Source organism: Phaseolus vulgaris, chromosome 7 (assembly GCF_000499845.2).
Source record: "Phaseolus vulgaris cultivar G19833 chromosome 7, P. vulgaris v2.0, whole genome shotgun sequence".
Taxonomy (NCBI): Eukaryota; Viridiplantae; Streptophyta; class Magnoliopsida; order Fabales; family Fabaceae; genus Phaseolus; species Phaseolus vulgaris.
In genome coordinates, this window is record NC_023753.2 from 29861193 (window position 1) to 29886712 (window position 25520).

Sequence of the window (25520 nt, forward strand, 5' to 3'; positions counted from 1 at the left end):
TCATTTAAAAGAGTGAGTAATGGTTTAAAGTTCAAATAGTTAAACTCTTATAAATTTTAGATAATTTTCAGTTATTTCAACCACTAAATTAAAAATTGGTTTTGAAAGTGTGGAATTGTGTTTTCTAAAGTGAAGGACTTATTTTAGAAGATAAAGTAATACATGTATAAATCATGCATGCATTAGAGTATTAATTTTTATTTTCTTATCAACAATTACTTAAATAAATAAGGGTTTAAAGCATATTATTTATTCACACTTTTAATTTAGTCGTATTGTTTTTTAAAAATTCAATATTCAAAAATCAATAATAATAAAAAATAAAAAATAAAAGAACCGCCAAAGTTGTGAAGAGGAGTAGGTTAAAGGCGTGGAAAGCAAATAAAATAAAATGTGGAGGTGTCTCCCTCTCTCATCCTTTACGAAAACCTAAATTCTGCACTGCAACGTTCTCCTCACATCCAAAACGCCACCGTTCTTCTTTTCTCTCCGTTCTCCGAAGCTTCGAGAATCACAGTAAGTTCTCTAACTCTCTTCTGCTCGCGTTAGGGTTTCCGCATTATCCTTTGTTTTCACTTTTCAATTTGTTTTTTCGTTCGCAAAGAATATTCAAATGCGAGTTCTAGCGTTTTCACTGTTCGTTAGAGTTGAATAATTGCATTCTCTTTCTTTGTTTTCGCATCTGAGCTTGTGCTCTTCGTCTTGTTCGGTTAAGTTCTTCTGCACTCTTTTCTTGAATGGTTGAACGTGGATTTGATATTTTTGTGTCGGTTTGGGATTTCTTTATTCAACTGGTGCAGGGTTTTATTTTAGGGCATTGGAAGTTGCGGAGTTTGATTTTTGGGTTTTGTAGATTTCGAACGGTGATTCATATTGTTAACTAGTCCTCTTCTTAATGAGTGTGTATGTAGATGGGACAATTGTTGAATTCTTTATCCCCTCTTTAATTTGTGTTATTTAATTAATTTGATTTTTGTGTTCTGTTGAAAAGGATACTGATGAGTTGTTGTTTCCTGTGTTTGGTTTCCTAGTTGCTGGGATGTCTGGAGAAGTTTATGATGGACAAGATGCTGGCTATGTGCCTGAGAACCCTGAGTTTCCGCAAAATCATTCTGAGGAACACGATGGAGGAAATGTGATTGATGACTCAGGGTTTCCGCAACTGCAGCCCGATGAACATGACGAGGCCAATTTGGCCGAGGATGCTGATGTTCCTGAAAACAATTTTGATGAGAATGATGGAGAAGGTTTGCCTGAAAACCCTGATTTTCCTCTGCAAGAACATGCTGAGGAACAACATGGTGAAGGAGACACGACTGAGAATTTTGACTCTGAGGAAAAACAGGGATCTCAGGAGGAGTTGAAAGGAGGTGAAGTAAAAAAATGGCCAGGGTGGCCTGGGGAGAATGTTTTCAGGATGTTGGTTCCTGTCCAAAAGGTTGGCAGTATTATTGGTCGTAAAGGCGAGTTTATTAGGAAAATTACTGAAGAGAGTAAGGCTCGTATAAAAATTCTTGATGGTCCCCCTGGAACTGCAGAAAGAGCTGTGAGTATATATTTTTCAGTTTCTTGTCGTCCATGCAGTGATTGATAATGTTGGATATTAACTGTTTCAAGCACATTATGCATTTTTCCTATCTATCTATAGGCTTATTAGAATTATTTGAATGAATTTATTTTTGTGCTTGTCCTGCACCACCCTACTCACAGTTAGGCTCTTATGATCTTCCTTTTCCTTCATTGATCCATTCTCTTATTGAATATGTATATGCATAGTTAAGAATACCAAGCTGTGGCCTTACATGACCTACCTCAAAGTTCCTATAGTGGGTAGGGGATTGGTTACTTTGCTGAATTATAGATTCAAGATAACTAATGCATAATTTATAGTATAAAATACATAGAAATGCTTAAACGTAAAGTATTATCTAAAGTAATAATATATTATTAATTCTTAAGCAAAAAGTTATAGTCTAACGCACATTGACCATTAATTTGAGCTATAACATTGTGAGAAATGAAATTACACGAAATTAAAAGAAAATTAGGAAGATGATGGAATTTATAGAAAAACAGAGGGTCATGACAAGAAAGACAGTGGAATTTGATGAACTATGAATAACACACTATACAAATAAACAGTGGTAGTCATATATGTCTTAGCTAAGTTGCAGCTGTTAAGTGTTTTTTGAATTGCAAAACAGAGATTGGAGGTGAACTTGGCAAGAAATTGAATGGGCTTGGCAGGAAAAGGGGTTGATTGTGCAAAATGTTAATATATGTCGTAGTTAAGTTGCAGCAGTTAAGTGTTTTTTGAATTGCAAAACAGAGATTGGAGATGAACTTTGCAAGAAAATGAATGGGCTTGGCTGGAAAAGGGGTTGATTGTGCAAAAAAGGGTGAATCCGGCTATCATATGCAATCTGGCTGCTATTTTTCGATGCAAAAATGCTGTACTATGAGTTTCTTGTGGCCACCAGCTGCTGTGATGCTCTGCTGCAGTGTTATAGTGCTGCTGTTGGTACCTATGGATTCTTTGCTCGATCATTATGAATCAAAGTCATGAAAACATAATAAAGGGAACATCTATTTGATAAATCAAACATACATCATGCTTAGTCCTATATTTTTTAGTATCTGATTAGTACCTTGATGTAGAAAACATATATTTGATAAAACAAAGTTACATAATAAATTTGAGATGAAACATAATGTTTCATTCATGATAACACATGAATATTATTCAAAATAAAACAAAAAATTATTAAGGGAGTAGAAGCATAAAATAAAAATAATCTAGTTGAACCCAAGAAGTAATAAATAATCAACAAATTAATATATAAAAAGAGATGTCTTTTGTCACGATGACCAAATGGGTGTGTGCAGGTTGTCAGCTAATATGAATGATTAAAGTGGCTTCAAATTGAAGAGCCAAAGTTCAAGTTGCAGGAAACAACAATGAGCATTTACAACTGCTGAAACGTTGTTTTTGACTTAAGAATCAAATAGTCTGTGCAGATTTTGGTGGAAAGAAGCGTTCACTTCCTGGTAACTTCAGAACTTGGTCGGTTGGTGTCTTGCCACACTCCCTGAAACACTTTCCTCGGAACACTCTTAAGTTACTAAAATAAGAATTAAATAAGCTTATGAAATTTGAAATATATCTAATGTGTAGATCTGAAACTATATGGAAAAAATTGTAAATCTGAATATATCTAATTAATAAAACTGAAATATATCTTGGTACATTTAATTACTTCATATAATTATCAAATTCCTCTCAAGATTTACAATTATTAAATAAAGTATTTATATTCATTTTTGGATTAAGGGATGATGCATTCTTCCTAAGGAATAAAAATAATGTTAAAGAAAATTTAGTTTAAGAGAGCTATTAATTTGTTGCCAAAGACACATTGATTGTTGGAATGAAAATAAGGTTAAAAGCTAGAAAAGATTTGTTTTTGTTTTTGCTAGTGATGCAATAGTGATATGGTTTTTGCAACATGGTGATGAATCAGCCTTGGGTCAAGTATATAAAATTAGCTTGCTTTAAAATTTGAAATTTAGCTACTTATGTTGTGTTTCTTTCTCAATTCTCTTTTTATGCTTTTAAAAGGTAATGGTTTCTGCAAAAGAAGAGCCAGATCGCACCATACCGCCCGCTGTGGATGGTTTGTTAAGGGTTCATAAACAGGTTGTCAATGTAGAGCCTCAACCTGCTGATGGTGCATCAGGTGGAGCACGCACCGTTGTTACAAGACTTCTAGTGGCAGATACTCAAGCAGGGAGCTTGATCGGGAAGCAGGGAGCCACTATAAAATCCTTTCAAGATTCCACAGGTTGCAATATACGTGTTCTTGGTTCAGGTGCGCCTTCAAGCTCTGTAAATTTATTAGGAAATGTTGCTTTTGTTTGTCAATGAACACATTTCCCTTTTCAATATTTTCCCAAGTTGTAGTGAGTCTTTGATGCTACATGTGTTATTAGTACCACTAGATCTACCCTCAGTGGTGTACTATAGTTTTGTTCTGATGTTCTGATTATGTATTTGAAAAGTTGGTTGTGTTGTCAAGTAATGAGCTAATATTTAGTAAATATATATTTGAAAAGCACAAGTTAGCTTTTGCGGTACCTGAATGATATATTATATACAACAGAACACCTCCCAGTTTTTGCTCTGCGAGACGATAGTGTTGTTGAAATACAAGGAGAATCTTCAGGGGTTCACAAGGCTGTTGAACATGTTGCAGTTCATCTACGTAAATTCTTGGTTGACCGCAGCATAGTTGGTGTATTTGAAACACAGGTGAGTTCATTTACTTTCAGTTATTTATTCAAAATTGAAAGGTGCCAATGGCGAAATTAAAATGTATATAGAGAATTTATCTCGTGAGTGTAATAATGTCATGACAAGTCATCAAGTCTGATTTGAATACTCTAAGCTATATACAGAATGTTGTTTTCAAGCTTGGGTTATAGTTGATGGTTTTGTGATTGGTTAGTCATATTAAATGTAGGATAATCATTGCCCTCCTCCACATGATCTTCATCTTCATTAATGTCATCTCTATGACCTTCATCATTTTCGGCAATTGGAGGAACCTCCAAATTATCCATAGGTGCAGCAACACCACCTCTACTAGCATCTTCATCTTCTCCAACTTCAACTAAGATGTCTTCATCTAAAGCATCTAAACTTGAATTTGCTTTCTTATCCTCCACTGCCCTTCATCATCATCATCATCAGAAGCAAGATCATCAATGTTATAGTCTTTTGTTTTCCTAGCATCCTTGTCTTCAATCTTGAATTAGGCCTTCACAAACACCACATCATTCATGGTCTCTTGTTGTAAAAGATTTCTTTTCTTGTTATGCACCTAAATATAATTTTATAAAACTGATTAACACATAATACTAGCCTCTCAAAAATAGTTATAAATCAACTTCATAAATTTAAATTCTTACCCTCTCAAAAACACTCCAATTATGCTCACAACCGCATGAGCTACAAGTCAAACTCAATACTATAATTGCAAATCTTTGTAATTTCGAATTTTGATGGAGTTTTAGTGTTGAGTGCATGCTCGAACTACCAAAAGAATCCATACTCTCGCCTTGACCATTAATCATCAATATCTCCCAACAACCTATCCAAACAATCATACATTCCACATTTCACCCCATAATCAGGTTTAAACTCAACATCATTGTGTAACTTGGGATTAAAGTAATAGCCGGCATCATGCAATGGCCTATGCATTTGATCAATGATTCCCCAAAGGGGGCTGGAGCTAAGTAAAATAAAAAGTTATTATTATTACCTCTTACTAAATCCATTTGTGTCTTCTCTTTAGCAATATCCATTTCTTCATAAATATATCCCATGATTGGTTTTGTGCATGCACATCACCTTTAGTTTCAACATTAAATCAATGCAATGGGTTGCACAAATTGTCCAATATAACTTGTCTCTTTTGCATTAACAATACCTGCCTTGTAGTTTGTTGCATTATCAACTACAATTTGGATGAGATTCTCTTCTCTAACCTCCTCAACAACAACATCCATCATCCTGAATTTTTTTTCAGCTGTCTTGCATATGTTAGAAGCATCAATAGACCTCCACTTTGGACTATTTACCAAATAATTAGGTACAGTTCTCCTACCAGTCTATTCATTTGTCATTATTGTGCATCCATTTTACTTCAAAAATAGTTTATGTTCTCCCAAAATCACATTGGTCTTTTCAACATCTTGCTTCAAATATTTCACCCTAATTTCATGGTATGATGGTGGTTTAAATTTGGCGCCATGAACCCAAGCATCCTCTTGAACTCTTCACTCTTTGCTAGCGTTGTTTTAGAAAAATAGAGAAACTTCTTGACATGCATCCTCCCTCTCACTTTTCTTTAAAAGGGCATGGGTAGTAGTTTGAGTGCCTCTTTTATTGAAAATACTTGATGACTCCTCACCCTCTTCTTGACTTAGTCTTTTTCTAGATTTTTTGAAACACAAATACTACTCTCCCATAAGCCTTATCTAGATATTGATTTCTTCAATCAAATTTTGCTACAACACAAAAATCACATCCAACATTAAATTTTCAACATCTTTAGGAACTGCCAGACATGATTCGACATCCTCTTTGAAGTCCCTGCCAAACGATGCTTCAATTGATAAATCCCACCTATTAATACTTTCTCACAATATTTACATTTCACATTTCTTGCTTCCCCATCAATTAAAACATAATGACTCCATACAAGATCAATCTTTGGTCCAATTCCACTTCCTTTTTTAGTAGCGTCACCTAAACTATTTGATGCCATTTTTTCCCTTCAAAATCTATAAAAAGTTGAGCAGCGGCAAGCTCAACAACAAAAGGAACAAAGCATTAAAAAAGAAGCAAGAACAATAACAGAAGAAGCGAGGGCGGCAAGCGGTGATGACTACGAAGGTGATGAACGATGATTGTGACTCGTGAAGCTTTGCATGTATTGTGTGGCTCATGGCTTCTGATTTGCGATGCAACCCTAGCAAATAGAATGTAAGCAAGTAGTATTGGGCCTTATTCTAGGTTGGGTAGGTTTTTTTTAAAAGCAATAATGGGCCTTCAAACCCCACCATCAAAAGATGAGGAGGATTAAGTGAGCAACACTACATACTTGCTCCAATCTGTGCCTGTGGCGCGTCAGCTTGACTCCCTCTTGTTGAATCATGCGAGTTTGCGATTTTAATCGTGATTTTAACATCATTGGTTAGCTAGGTTTCCTATAAATTGTATATGTGTTGTATTTCCTGTTTTTTTATCATTCATTGCTTGTGTAGTTTGAGAAGGGGTTTCAATGTTTTCCAAGTGTCATCACTTTATTTTCACATGCTTGGATTGAAGTGAACTTTGAGCTTATTTATTTTTTGACGTTTATGGATCAATTCTATTACCATTCATTTTATGGATAATTATTTTTTTTCTTCCTTCGAAACTTTAGATGCAAAGGCCAGATGTTCGAGCAAACCAGAATGTGCCACATGGCCCACCACCACACCAACCTTGGGGCCCTCCTCAAGGTTTTCCAGCTCCCGGACCTGGTAGTGGTGGTGGACCTGCTTTCCCACCCAATCCTCAGTATATGCCCCCTTCACATAACTATGATAATTACTACCCTCCGGCTGACCTGCCTCCCATGGACAAGCACCTTCATCAGGGTCCTGCACCTGCCTATGGAAGAGATGCTTCCATCGGAATTCATTCATCCAGTGGGCAACCGCAACATTCTGTTGTGACTAAGGTATCCTTTTTGCCTAGCTTGACTTTTGCAGAGAGGAACAATTGATTTAAAAGATTTTGTTTATTTTTTGTGGCTTAATGTGATTTCTTTTGAACTATGTAGGTCACGCAGCACATGCAAATTCCTCTGTCCTATGCAGATGCTGTTATTGGAGCATCAGGGACAAACATCAGCTACATCCGTCGTGCCAGTGGAGCAAGTATTACCATTCAGGAGACCAGGGGTGTGCCAGGAGAGATGACTGTTGAGATAAGTGGCACTGCTTCACAAATACAGGCTGCCCAACAGCTAGTGCAGGTATTTTGTTTTAAAGGGTTTTCGTCATTGTTTGATTGACTAGCTGGGTTTTTCTTGTCAATTGGAATTGGCAATAGTTGAATCTATGTGTAGTATGCCTTTTCTTGAATGCGTTACTAGCTGGGTTTTTTCTTGTCAATTGGAATTGGCAATAGTTGAATCTATGTGTAGTATGTCTTTTCTTGAATGCATTACTAGCTTCCAAACTAGTTAATTCGTGTTGGTATATTAGTTTCAAATACAAATAATATGTCTTTTCAATATTCATTCTTTTACATATAATTAGAAGTGAATGATATAAAAAAGTAAGCGTCGCATAAGCAGAGGGAATGCAGTTGACGTACACGTATTTTTTTATTTCTAGTATTTTTGTCATGAGGTTTGAATGACAACGGTTGAAGCTAGGCTTAAATACTGTTAATGTTGCATGGGATAGAACAGATTGTTCATCTCAAGAAGAAAGGTGCAGAATGAAGTGACAATTATTTTAAACATTGTTGTTACGAGCGTGTTTGTTGTTGTCATCACTATGGTTGATTTATTCTGAATTGTCTTGATGTGTCCGATGCAGAATTTCATGGCTGAAGCTGCTAGTGCAACTCAGGATCATATGGGGGGATCAATGAACCAAGGTTACAATTCCTATCCTACCAATGCTCCTGTCTACGCATCTCCGCCCTCAGGCGCTGCTGGCCATGCAGGCCATGTACCTTCCGCAGATTATGGACCCGTTTATGGCACCAATTATGGCTATTGAGAACATTACATTTAATTTAGATGAGGAGCCATACGATTTGTAAACATTGCAGGCATATATTCTCGCTGTATTACAGTTCGTATAATGACTGATAGGATTTAGAGGATGATATGATAATGTGCTAGTTCTTTTTATGGCCTTAACTTGCTTTTTAATCCTTTATGAAGTAGCCTTTTTTGTTTCCCCGTTTTGATCTTTATCTAAATCTTTTCATATCAATGTTTTTATCATCATGCCGTATTTATAAAATAGCAAATTTTGATACAAAGCTAGATTTTTATTTAATTTTTATTTTAAAAAGTTAAATTGGTTTTCAATTTCTAGTGGATATCATTATATAGAAGTCTTAATGTGAAGTAAAAAAAGAAAATAGAGTATAAAATAGTACAGCTTAGGTTGAAGAAAGTTTAGTAGCTTTAAAATTTCTAAATTTGGGTAATTTTGTTTACTTTTAGTTCATTGCTTATTATCTGTAAATAAATTTAGTTTTAAAACTATATTATGATATTTAAATGCTGATGTGTTACCTGGAGTTACACACCTGTGCGAAGTGGCATCCGTGTTGTATATTGGAGATGCCATGAGGCTGTTACATATAAAGGTTTCATGTGCTAAGTGTTATCTGTCCTTTTAAGAATACAGTGCTTAGAAGATTTTTAAATTTTGGTAAGTCTCTAGAAAATGTGATTTTTTATTCTATTTAAATCCTTATAAAAGTCAAATTTCAACCTTAAATTTTTTTTTCTAGTTATCATTACACAATATCGTTATACTTTTATTAGGACTACACAACGAAAGTAGAAGTACAAGAACAACTAAAAAAAATATTTTTTCTACATTTAGGATTTTAATTTATTATATTAATTTTAAAAAAATCAATTTAGTCTTACTTTTTTTTAAAAAAATATGAAATTTGACTTCTTTTATTAAATTTTCCCCAAAAATGTTTAACTGTCAATGATGTGTCAAATGTGAATGGTACTATTATGCATATATGTCTCCACGTTAAAGTCTCGTCTTCAATCTCAACCCTAAATCCATTTTCTCTTCTTTCTATCTCCCAACCTTAACTATCTTGCTCTCACGATCACATTCTCGTTTCGGTAACAAATGGAACACCATAATCCGTTTGTTGGGCAAAATCAACAACGCAATTAAAAATCTAATATAGACATTTATATTAAATATGCAAGATTTGATGTCGCACATCAAGCTTTTGAGACCATATGTGAACCTAATGATTTCTCATGAAGTGTTTAATTGCTAGATATTGTCAAAGTGGTAGATTTGGAGCAAATCTATGCTAGACTATGCAGTTAAAGGTAATTTTTTTTTATCAGCAACTCAAAGGTAATTAAACCCAACAAATCAAAGGAATTGACACTGACCATTTGAAAACACAACCCTTTTCAAAAAATACCCAACAAGCTTACTTGCACAAAAGGGTTAAATTGAAGAAGAGTTCCATGGTTGATTTGAGATGTGAATGTGAAATGGGAAGAAGATAAAATTCTAAAATTGCAACTGCTACTATTGCCACATATCCATCCCATTCCACCACCATAGCTGCGAAGAAAATAAAACCCTAAACGTGGGTGCTTACATGGACATACAATGTGTCTTAACTGCATAGTCTATGTTTGCATACCAGTGACATTGTGCGTACCAAATCATCAACAGTTAATGTCGTTTGTGAAAATTTAACAGATGAGATCAAATTTCATATTCTTTAAAAAAATTTAGACAAAATTCATTTTTTCAAAAATCATTATAGTAAATTAAATACAACCTTAAATATAGGACCAAAAAGTAATTAAACTTAAAAAAATATAAGTGTCACATGTTTGCACTTGAAAAAAAAATTCGAATTAACTTGAGAAAAAAAAAAAGTTGAGTTTATATGTCCAACATTTTGAAATATTAACATTATTTTATTAAGATTGTTTATTGATTGATTATGTTAAACTGAAGTTTTTGTCTAATTACTCCTTAACATTTTTATAGAGAAAAACTGATTATTATAATATTAAATTGCATCTTATCCTTATATACTCACCTGATTAATTAAGCGATATATAAAAGGTGTAATCAATAAACAATAAATAACTTATTTTATTTAACTTAATTAATAAAAATCCAAAGACTTATAAATATATATTAGTTAAAAAAAATATTAATTATTTTTATATTATTGTTCAATATTCTTGCTAAATCTAGTGAATTTGATTTTTATTGAGTATTCATAGATCACTATTAAAGCTCATTTTCATATTCACAATTAAATAAGGAATTCTTTTGACAACTCGTCTTACCACTCTCTACTACTCATAAGAAGTTATAATTCCATTTTTTTTTATCCAAGAAGAAGATGAATAATTCAACAATAGTAATCAATCTTAAAACACATATGAGGCACCTACTCCAAAAGAATAGTAAAATAATATAGAATATGATGATAATTATGTAATAGAAAATGATGAGAATATTTGAATTCGACTAGCCAAAAATACCTAGATCTTGTGCATCAACATTAGGCTGATCTCTAACAACATCACATCTAGTTGCATAGCTCATGTGACAAATAGTTTGTGACAGACAATAACCATCCCACGTAAAAAACTATTGACAAAATTTAAAATTCACGACACAAAGAATGTCACTAAATTGTGAAAAATGCCATTACACGTTTGAGATGAAGTCAACACTTAGAAGCACACGATTGAACACACCAAACAACTCTCAAATGATTGATGTAAGAGATAAATCATAATGATCATGAGTAGCTTCTATTTCCTATATCACCGAAGCTCGATAAAAAAAAGTTTAGAGAGAAACATTAGTAAGCATTAGAAGAAGTTAACAAGTTGTTAAACGACAATTTTATGACTAAAATACTTAGTTATTGAGTCAGATAAATTATTCCAGATAGATTGTTAAATATTATATAGTAAGATGAAATGTTTTTTTTATTAAAAGGTGTTTTACTATATTTAGTCAATTATGGTTTCTATATCTACTTGGGAATTTACCCGATCAAGTTCACACATAGAAATATTCAAAACATAATTGTTCATACATTTATACAAAGACAACTCATCAACATGTTATTTTAAAATTACATTTTTATTAAAATGAAGGAGACTCATGTTGATCTTGGGGTTAAAGAAGGCGATTTGACGCGTCACTTTCTTACAACCTTCATCATAACCTTATAAGATGCTAGTTTCAACATCAACTAGTTCAACCTTTGATTCTGCTTGCATCTTATTCACCATATCTAGTGCTTTTGGAGCTTCACTGAACTCTCTTTTGTAAATTTACATTTGACCTCTTTAGTCATATTTATAATATCATTATCCTTTATTCCTTTTTTCTCTGTAGCATTCTCCTTGACAAGAACCTTGGGAGAAAATGTTAACAACTCTTATTTTTCAAAAGGCTTGTTCAAATCCTTGCGCCTAATACTCGGTGAACATTCTTAAAAACATCATTTTTTCAATGGTAAAAAATTAGGATTAGATGAAGAATCCAACTAAACAACTTAATATTAAATGTCAAGTCATCAACATATCACCTTTCTTTAAAGGTAAAAAGTTTGACTACTAGAAACAATATATGATTACATTCTTCAAACATATTAACATGGTGAATGTACTAGATAATGATAATTATATCCGAGTAGACAATAAAATGCCTGGATACTTTTTTTTTTTTATTTTGACGGTGAAACTTAAAAAAATGAAGAATCGAGAAAAAAAAAACGTTTACATATCGATTTCCATGCTCATTAGATTTCATTGTTGGATGAGAATGATTAAAAGAAACAAAGCTACAAAGTATAATTAAAGAAAAATGACATTATTTTCATCATATTGATCAATCACTTCTCTTAAAAAAAATTCATGTGTCACTATTCAACCACTATTGTGGTCTCTTAACACATAATTGATCACTTAAAGGATGTCAATAAGTGACAATGACAGGAATAAAATTAAAATTATAAAAGAATAGACTTATTAGTTTAAACCACAGACAATTCACAAATTAGTGAAGAGCCAAAGTGTTATTTAAATCTAAAGATAAAAGACAAACCATTTTGTCTTCGTAGAAGGGAGAGAAAAGACAAATTAGTTTAAAGTAGATAAATAAAATCATTTAGTACAAATACTTAATTACCACAATATCTCCCTTCTCCAAATCTCAAATGAATGCACCTATAACCATTCCGATGCCATTTTGTTTATTAAACTGAAAATCTTGTAGTACATATGAATCAATATGGCCAGAGTCCAATGGAGAGAGGTGTCGATGGTCTGGTCTTCTATTTAGGTAAAACACACTACAGCGTGCAAAATACCATTGTTTTGGCTGGTCATAAACATAAAACATGTCACGTACTTGAATCTACTAAATTTGGAGGGAAAAAATTCTAAAGGGAGAAATGTAAACAAGATATTGCAAAGTAATATCTTGAAGTGCAAACCAACAACCTTTTCGTGTCAAAAATCAACTATGTAAATAAGGAGACTATTACATATATCACTGTTTGAAAAGCATTCACGCAAAAATGAAGCAAAAAATTGGGATCTCGGGATAACAGCTCTGCTTCACTGGTTCGTGGAGTAAAAATACCTTTGAAATCAAAATCAAAGGAATACTGTAGAGACTGAAATGCCCAAAATCCCTTAAAATGCTTGATGAGAAGCTAGCTACCTTTCATGTATTTGCTCAAAGTAATTTATGTAACTCTATTATCTAAATGTTTAAGCCTTAACTTTTACAGAATGAAGAGAACCAGAGAATCAGAAGAGTTCTTTCACATGAATGGATATCAGAGTGGTTGCAACCATTTTTCCACAATCTATCAAGTTGACACATTCCCCACTGTTGATGGAAGTTCAAGCCTGGGCAAGAGTTCAGAGGCAACATTGTCAAATGAGACAAGGTTGAGATGGTTTCTGTTTCCGTTCATAACATTTGACAGATATGTTATTTCCTGAGATACCACATTCTTTTCAAGTATGTCAAACCAAAATTCATCATCTTCGCTGAGGTTTGATGATCTTAATATCTCTACTACCTTCTCCAGTTTTGCTACATTCCTACCAGCACCACAGCCCATGGCTGTTGCAGCACCCACTGCATTTGCAATTGCCAATGTATTAACCAGTGGCATGTTATGTATAAAACCATAGGCAATAGCAGCTACAAAGCTGTCTCCACACCCAACAGTATCAATAACATTCACCTGATAAAAGTTTAGAATTCAAATTAGTTAAAACAAAAAGTTAAAGGTTGTCAAAGAAAAAAAAAGTTGTCAGACACAGTTTATTAAATACTATTACGAGACAAGCATTTTTGAACAATCAAAGAAGAAATAACAACATATACATGATTCCTTCAATGTTAGGACATTAGAAACGCACGTTTGACTCATCAAGGGAAAAAAATCTTCCAGTTGAAGAAACCACAAACAATATTCATAAAATGTGGTTATAGCCTTAGTTTTAAACCTTTTGATTAATTTGTTGTTAACAAGATTGCACCTTTAAGCTGATAATACCTATGAAACTATGAATACCAAAGTGGGTCATAGCACTACTAAGCAGAATGGCAGTATAAAGTGGAAAAAAAATATGTTCAAAATTTGCAAGAATTTAAGAGGCAATGAAGAAGATTAGAATGAGAAGCTAATGCCTTGAATCCAGGTGCACAAGCTATATTTGATGCCGTTATTAGAATTGAACCCTTAGAACCCATTTTTACAATCACCCATTTTGTGCGGATCCCTCTTTTGAGAAACTCCTGGCCTGCCAATATTGGATCTTCTATGCCCGCTAATGACTCAGCCTGTCATGCAAAACAACAAAATCAAAGATGTCAATAAATTAGATAGTTGGCTAAACTGCCTACAAATAGCAGAAACAAAAGCAAATTTAATTTGCATCACGTTCTGATTAACAAAGATAGAAACGAGACTTTTTGGAGTCAGGACAGGGCACCACAAATTCAAAGTTTACTAAAATGAGACTTTGAAATGGCAGACCTAACGCAATTTGGAAACATAGATTGTGAACAATCTGCAGAACTGTCATCCATGCTTAAAAAATAAACTTAGATACCACCTAATGGAAAAATTAAGCAATCTGCCATCTGCGTTGCCTTTCTATGGTAGATAAAGATTCTGGAGGCAGAGAGATTTATAAGAAAACAGAAGTGCAGATGAGAACTAAGCTGGGATGAAGGTTTAGAGTCATCCTTATGTGTGTGTATGTGTGTATAATTTACTCATTTGGTCCTCATAAGAACACAATCTTTACCTTTTAGTCCCTACACATGCCATTTTAATCCCTTTTAGTTCTTACCGTAGTGATTAAAAAGACTAAAAAAGATGTGTAGGGACTAAAAGAAATAAAAAAAATGATATATGTAGGACTAAAATGGGATGTTTTTATCTATAGGAACGAAAAGGTAAAGTTTTTACTATTATAAGGTTTATGTAAGTAATTAAACTTAAAAAAATTGGAGAAAAAACAAATTCCATGGAAAGCTGTAAGAACAAGGTACCCATGTGACTGAGGAGGGCAGTGCGTGTTGCAATATGTATGCAAACAAAACAAAGGGTAGTTAGGGCTGCATGGTTTACTTTTCTCAACCTGAACCAATACTTTTCTTATCTGTTTAATGGGCTATCCTTAAAGTCTGTGGTTGTCAATAGATTGGTCCAGAAGCTGCTGGTGTTGAGTCTTCATCCATCAAAGAAAGTAGAATAAATTTGTAGAGATAGGAAAAGTTAGCATGTAAATAGTTGACAATCACTGAATCAGAAACAAAGGAAAAAACAGTTTGAGCTTGTACATCAAGCCTAACTTATCAAACACATTGAATTCTAAATGTGGTTCGAGTGAAACAAAGCCACTAAATAATAATGTGAAAGGCACCTTAACAAAACCAAGGTGTACAGTAGGGAAAAAGGGAGTGGCAACAGAGGATGGTGGAGGGTCTGGTGGACAAGCAGGAAAGATGTGTTATCATTGATCAGTAGGTATGGTTTGGACTGTAAAAAGATGTTAATCATTATGCAATAGGCTCAATTTTATTCTGAGAAATACAGATGATAAACACGGTCCAAAAGAGTCTGAAATCTGAACAATCGACTGACAGAAGAAAATGAATTTTCAGGATTACTTTTAATTAAAGATTATGCTTCTCTTCATACTTCCAAATGCTTCCTATGATTTTTGCTACCAAGGTTGAAAGAACAAATGAAGCAAACTGAAAGTTACAAAACTAAACAACACTTTTAAAGGTTCTAGATAGATACAGTTTTGTGGACAAAATACTCTTTGTTAAGGTGAAAGAGTCCATAAATATGCAAGCAGAAATATATACAGCATACAAAAAGGGTTGGACAAAATATGTCCATATTGAGGATGGTGGAAACACTGCATAAGGTTCCAAAGGTGCTAAAAAACACAGAATATTTTTATGAAGTCCTTAATACGAAAACAAGAAACTGAGAAACGGAGACAGATAAACATGGAGTACTTGCTGCCCACATCTAAATGCAAAGTGCAAAACAGTGATATATAGAACAATGAAATAAATACATACATACATATACGCACACAGAAGGCAAATTTGATAGATTATAAAGCAAAGAAAAGAGCAACTACATGGCATCATATCATATCATATCAGAAATAGTACAGCTTAACCTAGAAGCAGAAACTATAGGCAATCATAACTATCAAGGATAAATGCAATATGAGGTGAGATTTAAAAGAAACCTCATCAGAGGTCAGAAGAAGAACGTCACTCATTCTCAGTAACTGGTTAAGAGCTCTTTGTTCATCAGGGCTCCCAGTGGAGAGTTCCTTTCCACGTGGTCCAGGATCAAAGAAGATTGATGTTCCAACTTCAACAGCATATTCCATTGCTGAGAGTATCGCACCAGGAGAGAGCTCGTCAAAGCCATAACCATTACAGAACAAGACCTTTGAATTTTCAATAGCTATTTTAACTTCACTGGACAATTTACTCATCCAATGAAATGCAGGCTCCTTGCTAAAATCAGCCCGACTAATAGAGAAACCATGCATGGTTAGGTCATTGTAAACAAAAAAAAATATGAAAACAAATCATACCCACCCCAATATCTGCAACACAGATTAGAGGACAGATGACTTTTACCTGCAAAACCCATGTCTTTGCAGAGGATCAACAAGAACCCAACATAGAAGAGTATCATAAGAAGCACTGCCACTACTAGAGCTGTCGATGATATTGTTACTATTTTCATTAGTAAGTATCCCAACCAAACCAATGCCCTCATCATGAAGCACGTCTGACAGAAACTTCCCATAGATTTCATTACCCACATGACCAATAGATATGCAGTTGAGTCCTAGCCTTGCAGCTGCTATAGCCATATTGCAGTTCCCACCTGCTTCCCAATATTTCTACACCAAAAGCCATAGGTGAAATAAGGAAATACAATCATTTGCAGAAAATAAGTACAAAAATGAACAGCTCAAAAAGGGAAGGAAATTGTAGGAATGAAAACTGAAATTTCCATTATTAAGGATCTGTAACTCAATTAAATGTGTATTGAATAAGTATTTATCATGTAAGTACTGATGTATAAGCTGTTTCTATAATTGAATAGGAAATAAGTGCTAAATTATTTCATATAAGTTGTAAACTATTTTCATAAGTTCTTGAAATAAGCTGAAAACTACTTATATAAACATATAAAATGTTAATCTAAAAATTCTCCAAAACACTTAAATGTTTCTATAAATTTCACTAAAAACAGTTATAGGATAAGAAAATAAGAAGAAAAAATGAAATAAGTTTCTATAGGATCGGGGTCAGTTCTGCAAATCATTTTGCTTTGAAGGAACACTTTAAACAATTCTCCAAACTATTTTCATAAGTTCTTGAAATAAGCTGAAAACTACTTATATAAACATATAAAATGTTAATCTAAAAATTCTCCAAAACACTTAAATGTTTCTATAAATTTCACTAAAAACAGTTATAGGATAAGAAAATAAGAAGAAAAAATGAAATAAGTTTCTATAGGATCGGGGTCAGTTCTGCAAATCATTTTGCTTTGAAGGAACACTTTAAACAATTCCAAGTATTTGGTTTAACAAATAAGTTGTGGAAAGGTGTGTGGTTTCCATCATCTGGTGCATTTGGAAACATAGGAATGAGATAGTGTTTAATCAAGCAAATATGGATGCAAGTGAAATCTTCTCTCTGGTTCAAGTACAGTCGTGGGATTGGTTAAAAAGCAAACTTTGATCTTCGTGCGGTTTGAGAGGTTTGCTTTTAGGGTGCTTAAAATAGTTGTTCGGATTCTTCTATGCATAAGGGTTGGAACACTCCTTTATGTTTCTTTTATATTTATTTACTAATTGCTGATTAAAAAAAAAGTTTCTCTATAAGCTAAAATAAGAAAATTAGCTTATACATAAACTAACTTGTAATTCACATATTAGTTTATTTATAGAGAAACCTCATTCATTTTCTTGCTTATTTTCTTATGCCATAAGTGTTATATGGAAAAGTTATCCAAACAGACTTTCACACAAATACTTTCATTTGTTCGCTAAAAGAATATCCCCAGCCAATATTAAGAGACTAATTATTTTTTAAAGAAGTGGATTTTAATCTCCACCAAAGTCTTCTCCATTCACGAATCAAACCCCAGAAAATACGCTTAAGGAATTCCTTAAGCAAGTACTTACACCACAAGACAAGTCTAAACTAGCTCTTCCAGACAAAAGCCAAAGCGCAATGTTGTCAGAAGGGTATAGAAGATTGAAAACCAAAATTACGATAAGGAGTTGGCAACCGTATGAGTGGAGAATGCGAACTAACAATAGTAGCAGAAAATAAGACCATCAAACCTAACGACAACTAAACTTGTACAGTTCCATTCCCAGAACTGAACTGGTTGCAGGAGGATATTCCACACCCCACAAACTGGGTTTAAATCAAAATCAACAAACCATGACAGCACGGAGCCGAACTTAGGCTTTTCCCAAACCCTAAATAAAGAAACGGAATAGCGAGAGAGAGAGAACCTTGTCAGGGGGAGACTGGGCCAAACTGTCCATGAAGGCCTTGCGCTGAACGGGCGAGGGAGGGGGAAGCTGCGGGACATTGAGGACGATGTCCACGCAGAGGTTGCTGAGAGTGGCGACATCGACGTGTTTGGAATTTGGTGGAACGTTGGAATGGAGGGAGAGGCTGGGCACGGCGATTTCGAGGCTTTTGCAGGCGAATGCGCGATTGATAGGGCGAAGGGTGAAGCATGGAGGTTTGGAAATGGAGAGGAAAGAGGAAGGTCCATGGGAGATTGGGGAAGCGAGGGTTTCGGGAGTCACTGAGAAAGGCATTCACCCACGTTTCAGCCACCCAACCAACAATACTCACACTGCGCTCTAACAAACTTCGGATTCAACAACAGACAAAACAAAGCATAGATTGTTTAGATAACAGAAACCTAATGCAATGAAATGGAATCTCACTTTTCTCCACCCCACCAATATTTCTTCTTGCTTATATACTCAACTTCTCTCTCATTCTGCTTTTCTCACACTAATTTTTAACTATTTTAAAACATTTATCATATTATTATCTTATACATTTTTATTAAGTATTAATTCTGGAAAGTGTCTACAAAATTTACTCTATTTTTATTTATTCCATCCTCTTATTATTCATTTTTTTTCAAGTGGTAACCAATTATATCGAAAATAAAGGTAGAGTTGATAGAGTTGAAGCTTAGAATTATTGGAAAAGTATTCAAATGATAAATAAGAGTCAGAAAATTAAAACCTATTTTTATAATATAAATTAGAATATATTATTTAGAATACGAAGCTCACTTTTTAAATTATTTTTAGTATATATAATTTACATGATTAAATATGATTTTTCCTCTTTGAATTATTTTTAATAATTTTGTTTCGTACATTCTTGTTAAGACGACCAATGGAATTTCATGGAAGAGCGCTTTCAGCCGCTTCGCGGTTGGGAGCGTGAGTGTGAGGATCTAAAACCTCCTTGCTCCTCCGTCTTCTTGAAGAATTGTATTTGCCACATAAGAAACCTCCTTGCTCCTCCGTCTTCTTGAAGAATTGTATTTGCCACATAAGAAACTCCGCTGAAAATGTTGGAAAGTTGTTAACAGTTAGTTAACGATAGTATCTTACATCATCACTTCGTAAACTGCAGGGAAAAACATATTTAAATATTTTAAATGTATTGATTTTGTAGACAATCATGTGCAATATATAGTTCAACTAAAACTGATATCACACAGCAAATTATTTTGTTCATTGTAAATAAAAAATAAATTTTATATATTAAAAAGTTTAAAAATATTTGTTTATATTAAACTTAGGAATAAACATTTATTTATGCAATTTATAAACCAAAATGAGTGAAAATATTATCTGGGGTGATAATAGCGTACACAATACATATTGATTATTAGTCATTATCCACATTATAAACTAGCAAGGAGAGAATATGTACCATAAACACCTCAATAAGAGTTTATCCATAATTTTAATTATGGAGCTTATTTAAATAAATTAAATACTTTTACATGCTTCATTATGAAAGTAAAAATAAACAAAAAACAATTGTGGAAAGGTCATATATCACTTTCATAAACTCCAAAATATATTATTATAAGCAAATACATTGTACCACTCCAGAAAATGTAAACATAAACAGAAGCACAACATTAGAGGTGAATATAACGACCCTTTTATCTTTCATTTTTTTAAGTAAGAAAAAGATATGCTTTCCACGTATGTACGAAGAAATCGCCAAACCAGTCTCCAAACCAGTCTCGTGACAAATGTTCAACTTAAACGTAGACACTGCCAAAGAATCCTAGTCAAATGGCTAAGCATCATCATTTGAACTAATCTTATTATAAAAATACAGGTGACCACTGTGAGGGATCGTTGTAAAGATGCATACCGAATTCACCACAATTTTGAACCCAAAAAACTCTTTATGTTCTTTTCAACATTCAACAGTATATTCCCCTAGTCAAACCATGTGAGATGCTCAGAAGCTTCCAGCATACCTTGCGTAAAAACTACCACAAATGCTTGGTCAGGATTGCTGATTCTCGATGCATTCTCTTTGCAAAATGTTGATGTAGCTATGCTATAATTCTCCAACAGTTCTAAATTTAATCTGGTGCCGGGCCTATGATTTATACCACAATTTTGACAAAATTTAGAAGTCAAAAACCCGTATTAAAAGCATGAGGGCAATGAGTTCGGTATTTTTTTATATTAACTAAATAAATGCATTTCACAGTATTATCTCTGGTTGGAACTGTTGTTCCTTGAGTTTCTGAGCAACTTTTTCAGCTATCCCGCCATACGCTCTTGAAACTACTGAATCAGGTGCAGCTAACACTATAGGGTGCCCCTGATCACAAGCTTCTCTGACATCCACTTCTAGTGGTATCTGGAATAGTTATTAAATTCAAAAAAACATGTCAGAAATACCCAATAAATAAATTCATTTTGGTTTATCAGAAACCGTAAGTTTGTGGATTTACTTTACAAACTAGATTAGTTAAATACTCATTCCTCATGCCCGAAGAGAAATTTTATGGCAACAAAGACAAGTCAAAAGTGATTAGTTACTTATTTCATAATTGTTATAAAAGGATGTCTTAATTATCTTTTAGTCTCATTATTAATAAAAGGTTCAATAAAATCCCTCAATTTTTAAAAAGGTGGGAAAGGGATCCAGAGCAGCCAGTATAACAACTTTATTAATAGAGAAACCAAACTGAACAAAATAAGTAAATAATAGAGAAAAAGATAATCAAGTCTAAAGAGACCTATCACTTAAGTAACTAAAGGCTCTGTTCTGACTAATTTCTCTATAGAGACTTCTAAGAAAGAAAATAAGAAAAAGTGAAATTGACTTTTTCATAAGTTAGTCTAACATATGCACAAGTTCATTAGTAGAAACTCTCATATAGTTTATCCAAATTTTTATTTTCAACTTGTGCATAAACTAATATTAATTTATGGAGAAATTAATTTTATTTTTTTCTTCATATTTTTCTCTTTTAACCCAAAGAAGTCTGTTCAATTGCTTCATTCAATGAAGTCCCCATTAAATATCAACAAAATTATAATTTATAAAGTACAATCTGCATATAGATAATCAACTTACCTCGCCTAAAAATTCTAATCCCATTTCGGAGGCTGTCCCATGAACCCCTCCTTTACCAAATATGTATGAAGGTTCGCCACAGTGTGGACACTTAAAGCAGCTCATGTTTTCCACAATTCCCAAAATCTGTAAGAAAAGTTGGAATTCTCTTATGAATGGACATCAATTGTGGGATCCAGTCACAGCTTTTATATAATCCGCGAACACCATATCATAAAATAGCATGGTTCATATATCAATGGTGCATCATGGATTTCATTCTCAGCACGTTGATTGGCACACATAAGTGCTCAGAAATTAAAAGGAAAAAAAAAACTGAAAAAAGACCACATAAACATAAATGTATATTCTTCCACCAAACATTAGATACAAGATATTCCTATCGTCTACATTCACTCTAATTTTAGCATCATAAATAATTTCCCGAAATAAGCCAATAGGATTCTAGAAGTATAGCCCTCACTCTCACCTAAACACTGATTGTAATCAAATGCATACTGATTCAACAAATTCGGATTCAGACAGCTCAATAAGGACCAAGTGCTTATGTGCCTCTGATATATAAACTAGGGCAAACTAAGGTAAGCTTAAGAAGTGGCTAAAATTGTATTTCATTCAGGTCCTCAATACAGATGTTGTACGTTTCTTATAATAAGAGACACCTAACAGGCGTTTCATTTGTGCCCAACACCTATACAAGCCTGAATTAATACTACTGGAGGAAGGCCTTCTTTAGCCAAGAGTACTTTTTGACGCTACGTTTGGGCCTGTCTGCCTCAACATTGGGCTTGCTATTAGCCACTAGCTCAAAAATCATGCAAATGATGGCACAATGCCATCTTACTATATGCACACTGCAAATATTAGAAGTGTTGAAAACATAAACAGGAATGCACACACATATGTTCTGATTCACAAAATATTGTAAATGCGCAAGAAAGCTAGTGCACATTACACAAAGCGAATTATCATACCGGAACATCAACTTTATTGAACATTTTTACTCCCCTCCTGGCATCCATTAATGCAACATCTTGAGGAGTTGAAACAATCAGTGCACCTACCATACAAGCAGCCTTGACAATGAATAACCAAAGAAAGCTAACTGTATGGAAACTAGTTAGAAAAAAAAGTCAATATGAAGGAATATTACTAATACTGCTATAGTATGAAATATCAAAATATCATGATACTTTGTTCAATTTCATCTATTTAAACTTAAAAATGTTTTGTTTTAATGCTTATAATTCAATTAGTACTCAATCGAAAAATGATTCAATTCTGAATTAATGGAGCATGGTAAACAGGTCTAGTCACGATCTTCATGTAAGGCTAGTTGCCTATACCAGGCACATGAGAACCAAAAAGACCAGTGCTTAAAGTCAGACTTAGTGAAGGTTCAAGCTGTTTGCCAAAGTTGCTTTTAAAAGGGTTAACCCAAGAGTCTCTGACTATAACTATAAATTGATATATTTTTGGGGTAGTGAACTCACGGTATCCTCACTCTCAAGGTAGAGATTTACTTAAAAGATTTATCCCTTCCAATAGATAGTTATTAATTAGCATGAAAACATGTAAGGCTTCATGAAAATTATATTTGTTTCTATTGTTATAGCTCAAGTATTATAAACACATAATAGACTTTATAAACAAGCCCCACGGAAGGAATCATGCAGAATTAACTACCTGATAACTGCAGATTTTGAGACATAGCTATCTGGACATCACCAGTGCCAGGAGGCATATCCATCACTAGAATGTCAAGGTTTCCCCAGTCAACTCCCCTTGTCATTTTCTCAAGAGCATTTGAAACCTACAATAATGCAACAATAGAAGTTTAGAAATAAAACATCAGAAGATAACTTTCGCGAGAATGTGCATCCAATAAGAAATCCTTCACAGTATATCCCAACAAAAAACTTAAGTTGCAGAAGACAGTTACAGCAAGAAATAGTAAATGAAAGGGAAAATAAAAGCAAATAAGAAGAAACATTTATATACCATGGGACCTCTCCAGACAATTGGGGCATCCTTATCCACAAGGAACCCTATTGACATACATTTGATCCCATAATTTTCAATTGGAATCATTTTCTTATCTGAAAATAAATGAACAGCAAGATATTAGAATTAACTGTAATGGAAACTGGAAGCGCATTGGCCACAAAATTAAGCGTAATATATTGCTATATTGCTTCAACATTATCACCACCTTCGGTGGAATGTGGAAACTAGAAACCAAACTTTGATTTGTATTGATAGCGACATACTGATAAGAACCTAGGGAGAACCACACCAAAAAAACTAGCTATTGTAGTTAGAGGCCAAGGCCTTCCATTATGAAACTCAAGACCTGTCTTGCAATTGGATAACAACCCACCATGCTTTATAGCACTGGCACCCATGCAAGCCGGTTGTGAACTAGCCCATTAACTAGTCTTCGGCAAATACAGCATTAACACCCATTCTGCTCGTTTGCAACTAGCCACAGTGGAAGACTCTAATACCAATTGATAAAGAACCTTGCGAGAAACATACCACAAAAGCTACCTATTGTAGTTAGAGAGCCCATGGTCTTGCAATGTGAGACTCAAGTCTCGTACGTTGCAATTGAATCTTAACACAATGATGAAATTATCCAATATAAATTATTCTGAAAGAAAAGACATACCCTGAGTGACTTCAGGCTTTGTATTGATGTTCATCATTGTGGGAATGCTGGGTCCATACACATCGACATCAAGCAAACCAACCTTGAGCTGACACTTTCTCGCAAGTGCAACTGCCAAATTAACTGTAAATTCAATTCAAAGTTCAATCAGAACTTCACTCATTCAAATCAACACAACAACAAAATTGTCAAACATGAAAGAGAAAGAAGGATAAAAGGGTTTTACCAGCAGTAGTTGACTTTCCCACACCACCTTTGCCAGAGGCAATGGCTATAGTATCCTTCACCCCATCTAAGCGAAGATGCTTTGCATAGCTCCGAATACTTCCCAGACTCTGAGCACAACAACACAATACAACCCAAAACATTCAGATAGATTAACAAATGGCCAATTCAACACTTAAACAGTGTTCAGATCCCTCACCCTCATCAATCGATGCTACCCGCGAACACAATGCACGCAACGCTGTTTCAGTGAACTGACACCGCGCTATAAACCCTAAGAAACAAGATTGTTTGATTCTCCAATAAGGCCCTTGTCATCAATATTCCTCTTCTGTCACTTGCTTTCAGTTATCAAGACATGTTCCTTTCTCTACGGATCTTTTTTGTGTAATTTGAAAAAAACAATTGAGACTGAGTTCAGTTATTTAGGTTTTAAATTTGTTTGATTCCAAAAAAAATTAGGTTTTTCAGCTCGGTAATTTTAATTTATTACTGCCATATTTTGTTTTACACTTTTACCCCTTTTGTTTTTAATAGCACTGTCACGTGGCACTCTCAGTTTAGGAAAGGTTTCAATTTAGTTTTCAAAATTTTGTAAGCCTAATATTTAACGACTCAATAATATATTTCATCATTTTATATAAGATACGGTTATTTCATCATTTTATATAAGATACGGTTAAATTAGTCTCTCAAAAATAAAAATTATGAAATATTTTCTAAAATGCATTATATCAATCACCTTAATTCCATATTAGCAAGTGTAATTTTAATAGGTGTGGTGTGTGGGATAAAGTTATTTGTGTTCCAATTTTACGTAAGATTTTAATATAGTTGATTTTGTGAATTATCGAATTTGATTAAGATGAAACAAAAACATACACAATATTAATCATAACATTATATATTATATATTATTAGATTAGAGAATTAAATAAACGTACAAATAATATTAAAATGTAATTTATAAAATACTTTTAACATATATCAATATAATATAATATATGAATTCGACCTGTAGGTGACTTTGATAAATTTCTAT

The 25520-nt window shown here is 33.7% G+C and overlaps 3 protein-coding genes across 3 annotated transcripts; 1 reads left to right on the plus strand and 2 right to left on the minus strand.

The window, feature by feature from the left end:
• Positions 1-363: 363 nt before the first annotated feature.
• Positions 364-8529, plus strand: LOC137829804 (flowering locus K homology domain-like). The gene is made up of 7 exons (XM_068636726.1): positions 364-516; positions 1032-1546; positions 3620-3869; positions 4161-4309; positions 6993-7292; positions 7395-7589; positions 8161-8529. The coding sequence occupies exons 2-7, from the start codon at positions 1040-1042 to the stop codon at positions 8344-8346; spliced, it is 1587 nt and encodes a 528-aa protein (XP_068492827.1). The 5' UTR covers positions 364-516; positions 1032-1039; the 3' UTR covers positions 8347-8529.
• A 4308-nt stretch (positions 8530-12837) lies between these two features.
• LOC137829805 (fructokinase-1) lies at positions 12838-19161 on the minus strand. The gene is made up of 5 exons (XM_068636727.1): positions 18444-19161; positions 16540-16808; positions 16137-16428; positions 14044-14196; positions 12838-13594 (listed from the first exon to the last, which is right to left on the minus strand). The coding sequence occupies exons 1-5, from the start codon at positions 18756-18758 to the stop codon at positions 13211-13213; spliced, it is 1413 nt and encodes a 470-aa protein (XP_068492828.1). The 5' UTR covers positions 18759-19161; the 3' UTR covers positions 12838-13210.
• Positions 19162-20034: 873 nt separating this feature from the next.
• LOC137829806 (iron-sulfur protein required for NADH dehydrogenase, mitochondrial) lies at positions 20035-24891 on the minus strand. The gene is made up of 8 exons (XM_068636728.1): positions 24678-24891; positions 24480-24588; positions 24254-24376; positions 23584-23681; positions 23269-23395; positions 22557-22642; positions 21583-21708; positions 20035-20859 (listed from the first exon to the last, which is right to left on the minus strand). Exons 1-8 carry the CDS (start codon positions 24681-24683, stop codon positions 20701-20703), a joined length of 834 nt encoding a protein of 277 aa, XP_068492829.1. The 5' UTR covers positions 24684-24891; the 3' UTR covers positions 20035-20700.
• Between the last annotated feature and the right edge of the window lie 629 nt (positions 24892-25520).

Excerpts from the sequence above, each read along its gene's own strand:
- LOC137829804 (XM_068636726.1), top strand. The coding sequence starts at position 1,040 with ATGTCTGGAGAAGTTTATGATGGACAAGATGCTGGCTATGTGCCTGAG. Across the intron at positions 1,547-3,619 it reads CTGGAACTGCAGAAAGAGCT|GTAATGGTTTCTGCAAAAGA; the intron begins GTGAGTATATAT and ends TGCTTTTAAAAG. Across the intron at positions 7,293-7,394 it reads AACATTCTGTTGTGACTAAG|GTCACGCAGCACATGCAAAT; the intron begins GTATCCTTTTTG and ends TGAACTATGTAG.
- LOC137829805 (XM_068636727.1), bottom strand. The coding sequence starts at position 18,758 with ATGCCTTTCTCAGTGACTCCCGAAACCCTCGCTTCCCCAATCTCCCAT. Across the intron at positions 14,197-16,136 it reads TTCTTCTGACCTCTGATGAG|GCTGAGTCATTAGCGGGCAT; the intron begins GTTTCTTTTAAA and ends TTTGCATGACAG. Across the intron at positions 13,595-14,043 it reads CTTGTGCACCTGGATTCAAG|GTGAATGTTATTGATACTGT; the intron begins GCATTAGCTTCT and ends AACTTTTATCAG.
- LOC137829806 (XM_068636728.1), bottom strand. Across the intron at positions 21,709-22,556 it reads TCAATAAAGTTGATGTTCCG|ATTTTGGGAATTGTGGAAAA; the intron begins GTATGATAATTC and ends CTTTTCTTACAG. Across the intron at positions 20,860-21,582 it reads GATTAGAATTTTTAGGCGAG|ATACCACTAGAAGTGGATGT; the intron begins GTAAGTTGATTA and ends TAACTATTCCAG.